Source organism: Salvia hispanica, chromosome 1 (assembly GCF_023119035.1).
Source record: "Salvia hispanica cultivar TCC Black 2014 chromosome 1, UniMelb_Shisp_WGS_1.0, whole genome shotgun sequence".
In the NCBI taxonomy this organism is placed as follows: Eukaryota; Viridiplantae; Streptophyta; class Magnoliopsida; order Lamiales; family Lamiaceae; genus Salvia; species Salvia hispanica.
This window is the reverse complement of record NC_062965.1, coordinates 49,337,931-49,346,006: the sequence shown is the minus strand read 5'-3', so window position 1 is coordinate 49,346,006 and position 8,076 is coordinate 49,337,931. Positions and strand designations below refer to the sequence as shown.

Genomic DNA, 8,076 nt, shown 5'->3' with positions numbered 1-8,076 from the left:
GACAAGGCCCCACCATTCTATTATTCAATTTAAATACTTTAATTACTAAAAACATTTCTACAATATAAAAATATATTAAAATATAAAAATTACATAATTAAAATTGAATGGGAGGAAATTGAAAAATAACTTCGAATGGGAGGAAATTGAAAAATAACTTCGTTGGCCAATCGCAGCCCGCCACGTAAGCCTGCTCAACGGCACGAACGTACTCTTATTTAAGAGCACCGCCCTGCCGCTGGCACGGACGGACAATGTGCAGCGGCAAGTAGCGGTCGCCTTGCCGCTGGCCCGGACGGCATCCGTCGGCAAGGACTGTAACATCCCAAGTTTTTGTATGACTCCTTAAGCTATGAATCTTAGGTTACAAATTATTATTATTATTATTATTATTATTATTGTTATTATTTATAACTCCTGGAAAACGACATAAAAAAATTTCCTATATTAAATAAAAAGTTTTCTTGGAGCTCTCCTAAATGCCACATGTCAGAATATTTAACACTTGTCAAGAATAGGGACACTTGTCAAAATTATCCTTGGATATAAAAGAAGTTAGCCTTCCCGATTTTCAGCTGCTATACACATGATAACCGAGAGAAACATGGAGGAGGAATTTTAGAGAAGTAGAGAGCAACGAGAGAAACATGGAGGGGAATTTCAGAGAAGTAGAGAGCAAGTTCTTCTTCAATAAGTTTAAGTAAGTAATTGGTAGAGTTCTTTTTGTATGATTATGCATCATATAGCAGCATATGAAGAAAATAGAGAATCTGCCTAAAACCTAAATATTCTAACAGTAATACACAATTTACATACAACTTCCAAACCAAGATTTAAGAACACCAAACTTATGATTTGTTCAATAAATATTCAATAAATATGCTCTAAGTAGCCTAAAAACATGAGAGTAATAAGCAAAGGCCTATGGAATTAAATAACTACATGGTTAGAGGGCTTCCCGGATTTCCGGCATGGCGCTCCAGCGACGGCACACCGGCAGTAAGAGGGCGGCAGCTACGCCGAGCCAATCCCGATAGCGACAGTTTCACGATCTATCCAATCTGAGTTTTAGGATGTAAATGAATAGATCTAAAGCTAAAATTTAATGAAACAGAAGGAAAGAACTTCACCTTGACAAGGCTGACAGCACACGTGATTACGTGAAGGAGGGGCTGGCCATAGCGGCGTCGAGTAGATCCGACGAGGGCAGAAGGCGGTGGGAGTGGTCGAAGGCGTTGGATGGCGGTGGTGTTGATGGAGGGAAGAGAGAGAGCAGCGATGGCGGCGATCGAGAGGTACGGTAGACAGATCGCGAGAGGCAACCGGCGTCGCCACCGGTGATGCCATGGCCGCAGCAAAAATCGAAGGAAAGAGAGAGAAACCAGATTTGTCAAGCTAGGGATTTGATCGGAGAGGAGTCGAGAGGACGAAGGGCGAGTATTAATTGGACTCAATGTTGGGCCATAATAATTTTGATTTGGGCTGGTTTTACTTGTTAAATAAACCAAATAATTCCTTGGCCTAATTTTAAAATAAATCCATGAGCTAGTATAAATTATCGCCTTCGTGATTAAATCTTCCTATTTAATTAAATAATTAATTTTGAATTAATAAGTGATCCGTGAAATTAAAGTGTTGGATCCGAGTAAGGACAATCACCCCGACAGTAATAAAGTAATTTCTTATTATACAAGATCGAATCTCTAAGTAAAGAATAGATGTGAGAATGAGAAATCCTTTGTTTCGGTCTTACATTTTTATAAATTAATTCACGGATTAGTTTGCAACTCAAAACTAAAAGGGAACGTAGAAGAGAATAGAATGCATATCATCAAGCTAGTATCTTTCTTGAAACTGAAGTTAGCTTGTTATTTTATTTCTAAATGTGAAGACTCTTGAGAAAAGAAATGATGAGAAATGAGAGAATGATTTACGAGAATCGTGGAAAAGCAAAAAGGTGAATTTTTTTATCCTACATACTAATGTGGATAAAAATATAAACTTATGTTTTGTTATTTGTGAAAATGATGTTGTCTTGCCATAAATGATTTGTTTTATGCCTATCTGTTTGGTTGGAACGTAAGAATCGAATTCGGGTTCGAGTGAGGGTGGTGTCCCTACTCGGACTAGTGTACACAGGTGACCGTGGAAGGTGGCCACCTTCCACGGCACAAAGATGATATAGTGGAGGCCGTTGGGAGGTGGCCACCTCCCCGGTTGGAGAAAAAGGTAGGTGACCGTGGGAGAGCAACATCTCCACGACACTTGGTGTTCAGATATGGCAAAAGTACAGAAAGAACTTAGACTGATCAGTCGAACTTTAACTCACAAAGAATTTAGTAAGCTCGGGCCTTTTAAGAGAAAATCCTCGAGTGTTACTGTGATGGCATGACAATATTTTTATTTTATGTATGTATATTTCGGCAATGTGTTCACTGAGTATTTTTATACTCAGCCCTGCATATATTTCTAAATGTACAGGTTGAGCAGTGACGGTGGGGAATGCTGAGCAGAGTTTATGATTTTCTTTATATTTTAAGTAGAGGCTCTCAGAGGTGCATGTCTCCATACATGTGACCGTGTTCATTCCGCTGCGTATTGTTCTTCTATACTCTGATAATTATTTATTGAAAAGTAAGATTTATATTTAAGTTCTGGTGATTAAGAGTTTGTTTGAGTTGTTTTCCCCTTTATTTCTAAATGAATATTAGCCATTGTTTATCCCCTTTCTGTTCCCCTATTCTTACTCCCCACCCCTAGTCACGGGTTCCCGGCTTTGCTATCCTTAGCAAAGTGCGATCGTGACAAGGACAGACCGCTGCGAACTCATTTTGGTATTTGGGCCTAGAGTGATTTAATTAGATTGGTATTTGGGGGCTTGGTTGAATAAAGATAGAGAAAAGGGAAAGAACGGGCTACCACGGAAAATTTTAAGGCTAGTGAAGGGAGCGCAAATGGTCGGCCGGCCTCGAAAATAAATGAAAGAGAATACGAGTATGGACTCAAGAAAGAGATTTATCTGCAGACAAAATTAAAGTTGAAATAAAGAATTTAAATTCAGAAAATTAAGCCTTCTTTCAAAATAAGTACTATGTCCAAAGTAAATTTTGACGTTGAAAAATATTGTGAATATTTGTAAATGATTAGTAAATTACTTCATTATTGCATACGCTAAAAAATCGAGATTTAAATGGATTAATGATTCGTAAATTACCATGTTATTTAACTTAAATCACAATTTTGCTTCGAAAAGGAAAAGAAAAGAAATTTGCAATGACGTAAACAAAGAGAAGAAAACCTGAAGCTTTCGTCTTCTTTGAGCAAGTCCATTTCAATTCCCATTTCCTCTATCAAAATCAGAAATAATCCTTAAAATCGGATCCGAGCAGCTCTTCTTCACCAGATTCTCCTCGTCTTCTTCAGTACGGTATTTCTCTTCACTTCTCTGAGCTTTTCAATTCACAAAGCATTTGATACTTGGATTCAGTATTTCAAAAATTAAACAAATTGACTGCGTTTGGAATAGTAGAAACCCCAATATGCGATTCTACTATTCAAAACTAGCTGAAAAACGCAAATAGGACTGGTTTGGAGCAAAATTCTTACTGCATTTTAGGTTTTGCAATTTGAATTTGTAGAAGAAAATGGATTAGCTGAACTTTCACCCAAAATTACCATAGCTGAATTCACATGTATTGGGAAAAAAAACTGCAATGTTGAGGTAATTGCGATGCAGCAAATATTTTTGTTTTTTATTCAGAGTTGTTCCTGTAGATAACATGACTTTGCTCGACATTTTACTTAGTTGCTTTTGAAGATCCATCAAGTCTTAATCTAATTTGAGCTTTTGGTAGCATTTCCCCTCTTTAACTGTTGAATAAATGCCCTATTATGTTGATTTTGTAAGTTTGGTAGTATAGTAGCTGTAGAAGGACTATTGTTGTTATTAGTTACCCGAATTGTTTAGGTTGAGTCCGAGAGACCTTTTTCCGCTACGTGGTCGAGGAAGGCCCCCGCGTTATGGACCTGTATAAATAGAGCAGGACTTAAATCTAGGTTCTAGCGTTATGCACTTTTTGATGATTTATGCCTTGTTTTTCGACTCATGGTGAAACTCTCCTTTGCCGGTGGCTTTTTTGGGTCTTGGTTTCTATGAAAATCTGTGTGTTCATCTTGTTGTTTGTATTTACTAGTCTTCTTTCATAACAATCTGCAACAATTTTGTGATCATGCAAGTATCATGTGCTTTTTGTGTTACTGCTATGTTTTGAATGTTATATGGATCATGTCATCTTTTGTTGTATATTGTATGGAGTCATAAAAATTGCAGACTACTTTTGCAAGTAAGAATTCCACATTAGTAGCTGTATGTTGACTGATATGAAAAATGAACAATTGCATTCGAAATTGCACTTGCATCATTTTAAAAGTCATGTAAAATTACCAGTTAAGTGTTAAAATTCTGAAAAATTCCTCCTAACATTGCAGTACTGAAAAGAAGGTGATATTTCTTGCTAGGGGTTCAGCTGTCTAATATTCTTGACTGCTTCTTGTCCTGCCTCATATCTTTCTCGGCCGGAGTCTCATGGCTGCCTTTGGTTGTCATTAAACCTATCATTTCTTAATATTGAACAATAATTTGCTTGAATGCCAGTGCCTTCAGCATAACAGCTTCTGTGAAGCACCAAACTGATGAGAACTTGACATCTGACATCAGACATCAATGAGCAGTGCTTCCAGTTCAAGTGGTGTACGAGCAGCTCTCTCCTACTGCGTTCAACAAGTACGAAACTATGATTACCACCACTACCTGTGCCTTCTCGAGCTTCCACCAAACGTGCGTAAATCCGCCTTCGCGCTCCGGGCGTTTAATGTTGAGACAGCGAGAGCAATGGATGTGGCTTCTGACCCCAGAATTGGTCTGATGCGGTTGCTTTGGTGGCAAGAAGCCATCGACAAGATCTTCTCCAACAAGTTAATCGAGCATCCAGTAGCGCAGGCGCTTGCTTCCGTGGCATCCCAAAACAAAGCTAGCAAGATCTGGTTGAAGAGATCGGTCGAAGCTAGGATCATCGATGCCCGAAGAGAGCCTACTGATATTCCAAAAACCATGGAAGAACTGGAGAGATATGGCGAGGACACCATGTCAACCATCTTATACTCGACGCTCGAAGCAAGCGGTATTAAGTCCTCTGCAGCAGACCATGCTGCGTCTCACATCGGCAAGGCAAGTGGCCTCGCATTGCTTATCAAATCCTTGCCATATCATGCCAGCCGGAACCGCCATTTTTCCTACATACCCGCTGAGATCGCAGAGAAACACGGGCTGCTGGTGAATCAGAGTGGACAATCTGAAATCCGTATGGACTCTCGCGAGGAGCTGTGCAATGCTGTCTTTGAGATGGCATCTGTAGCCAACGCGCATATGCAGAAAGCTCGTGCATTGGCTAAGACAGTGCCCCGTGAGGCTCATCCGGTACTGCTGCCTGCTGTGCCCACGCAGGTGATTCTCGATTCGTTAAGCCGCGTGCAGTTTGATGTGTTTGATCCAAGACTGGCACAAGGTGTGTTAGGGGTTTCTCCTTTGTGGTATCAGTTGAAACTCAAGTGGTTTTCATGGAGAGGGAAATACTGAGAGCTGTCCAGTTTTGTGAATTGGGATGGCTTTTCCCCAAATTAATTCCATTTTAACATGAATAATGTGGAATTTTTTAATGACTATACCAAGAGCATTTTTCTTTTTGTTGAACATGATCCAGATCTTCTCAATAAGCCACATTGTATCATTTGCAGTTTAATAACAAACTACTCCATGATAAAGTTGCATATAATATATACACAGAGCACAAATGGAATTGTTTGGTGTCTGTTTTCCCATTTTATTTGTTTTCCCATTTTATTAAAGTTAAAAGATGTTGATGTCTTTGTTACTTCGGTCTTGTAAAGAAAGATCACAGTAAAAGTTACCAAAACACATTAATGGAGTTTGGCAGAGAAATGAGCTGTATTATACCCCAAAACACATTTAATCCAATGGAGTTCGGCAGAAAAATGTTTAAACACTTTAATGGCAAAACACAATTTAAAGAAATACTATTTTTAGTTCGTTTTAATTGTAATGACTCCAATCGTTGTGTCTTGAATGCAAACTTAAATGCATATAATTCGCTCCTTTCTTATTTTCTATTCTTCGTATTCATTTCTCGTGTTAGAATCGACAACTTTTGATTCGTAGACAAACTGCATTACTTGTCAAACCGAGTCCCATTTAGAACACTGAACTACCGAGTCCCATTTAGAACACTGAACTTTATTGATGCAGTAAATAGTCTATATCTACAAATGGCACACACATAGTAGAAAAGACCATTGGTAAAAAAAATTAAGATTAAAAATTTGTAAATCATGATAAATATTGTAGAAAAATCACAAAAAGCTATAGAATCAATCTACAAATAGTTACTACTCAATAGAATTGAAATTAGTGGTACAAATAGTACTACTCCAATAAAATTGAAATACACTATAAAGTAATACCCACTTTGGTGACCTAGGTATACGGATCAAACGAATGCTTGTTTATTATAGTAATGAATTAAATGCACCTTCTCTTTATTTCTTACTCCCTCCATCCGTGAATAGGAGTCTCGTTTTTCTATTTTAATCCGTTCGCGAATAGGTGTCCCGGTTCACTTTTACCATAAATGGTAATAGGGTCTCTCACCTTCCACTAACTCATTCTACTCACATTTTATTTAAAACTAATATATATAAGTGAGACCTCTATTCCACTCACTTTTTTCCACCCACTTTTCTTAACATTTTTTAAAACTCGTGTCGCCCATGAATGAGACTCCATTGGCAGACGAAGGGAGTATTAAGTATGCAGGAGATTTAAATATTTAAATATGGTCTGTATTTTCATTGTCAAATTTTTCCCACGAATTAATATATATGTGTAATTTCAAAATGATTCATAGATATTCCGAAAGGGTAAGAGTCTAAAATAAGAAGACTGTATTTTCCGAAATTACTTCGTATAATCATAGTAATTTCAAAATGATTCATAGTAAGCTAAAATTCAAATTACTTCGTATAATTATATTCCGAAAGGGTAAAGGCCTAAAATAAGAAGACTGTATTTTCCATTAATTTTATTTGTGTATGTCTTATTTTGATAGCATTAATTAAAATCCTACAATTAGGTAAGAGTCATATTAATCAAATAAGTAATTCCTATGCTTTTTATATAAAAAAAATTTGATTATTTTTTCGGTGATACTGACATGCACATACCCAATTGATTAGAAAAGAGAAGTGTTTATTGCAATTATGGCATAAACCCGGAGTGTCTACTAATTATACTTAAATCAATGATTCAACTTTGTTTAATTTGGACCTATAATGTGATAAAATGAAACTATAAAGTTCAAGAAGATCAACATTACTGCACCTACACTTTCTAGTTTTGCATAGAAACTTCATATCGATTTTACTCCATTTTTTATTCCCATTTATCACCTTCTCCTGTCAGAAATCATCTATTGTTTGCTTTCTCTCTTATTTTATGTTCTTCGTATTCATTTCTCATATTAGAATCGATAATTTCTGATTCATAGATGAATCGCATACTGGTCAAATCGGGTCTGATTTTACAACACTGGACTTTAGTGACATGGTAAATAGTCTAATATCTACGAATGGCACACACATAGTAGAAAAGATCATTGGTAAAAAAAATATAATATTAAATTTCTAAATCATGATAAATATTTTCAGAAAAATCATAAAAAACTATACAACGATCTACCAAATAGTACTACTACTCAATAGAATTGAAATTACACTATTAGTAGAAAAGACCATTGGTAAAAAGTTTAATTTTAAATTTATAAATCATGATAAATATTGTCAGAAAAATCACAAGAAACTATACACCTACTCCAATAATTGAAATTACACTAGAAAGTGATACCCACTTTGGTGACCTAGGTATATGGATCAAATGATGCTTGCTTATTATAGTAACGACTTAAATGCACCTTCTATATATTTTTTTCTTATGTATGTATGCAT

The 8,076-nt window shown here is 36.6% G+C and overlaps 1 protein-coding gene and 1 long non-coding RNA gene across 6 annotated transcripts; one reads left to right on the top strand and one right to left on the bottom strand.

Moving 5' to 3' along the window:
- Positions 1 to 753: 753 nt before the first annotated feature.
- On the bottom strand, positions 754 to 1,270 carry LOC125207950. The gene is made up of 2 exons (XR_007174042.1): positions 1,131 to 1,270; positions 754 to 1,061 (listed from the first exon to the last, which is right to left on the bottom strand). It is a non-coding gene; the product is annotated as an uncharacterized LOC125207950 (long non-coding RNA).
- Positions 1,271 to 3,160: 1,890 nt separating this feature from the next.
- LOC125212141 (NADH dehydrogenase (ubiquinone) complex I, assembly factor 6) lies at positions 3,161 to 5,826 on the top strand. 5 transcript variants are annotated; one of them, XR_007174619.1, is made up of 2 exons: positions 3,161 to 3,427; positions 4,519 to 4,654. XR_007174619.1 is itself a non-coding variant. In XM_048112239.1 (2 exons), the coding sequence occupies exon 2, from the start codon at positions 4,724 to 4,726 to the stop codon at positions 5,633 to 5,635; it is 912 nt and encodes a 303-aa protein (XP_047968196.1). In that variant the 5' UTR covers positions 3,200 to 3,427; positions 4,718 to 4,723; the 3' UTR covers positions 5,636 to 5,826. The 5 variants fall into 5 exon arrangements, 3 of the variants coding, with proteins under 3 accessions (XP_047968196.1, XP_047968188.1, XP_047968181.1); XR_007174618.1 differs by having other exon boundaries at positions 4,489 to 4,645; XM_048112239.1 differs by lacking the exon at positions 4,519 to 4,654 and adding an exon at positions 4,718 to 5,826 and having other exon boundaries at positions 3,200 to 3,427.
- Positions 5,827 to 8,076: the final 2,250 nt, after the last annotated feature.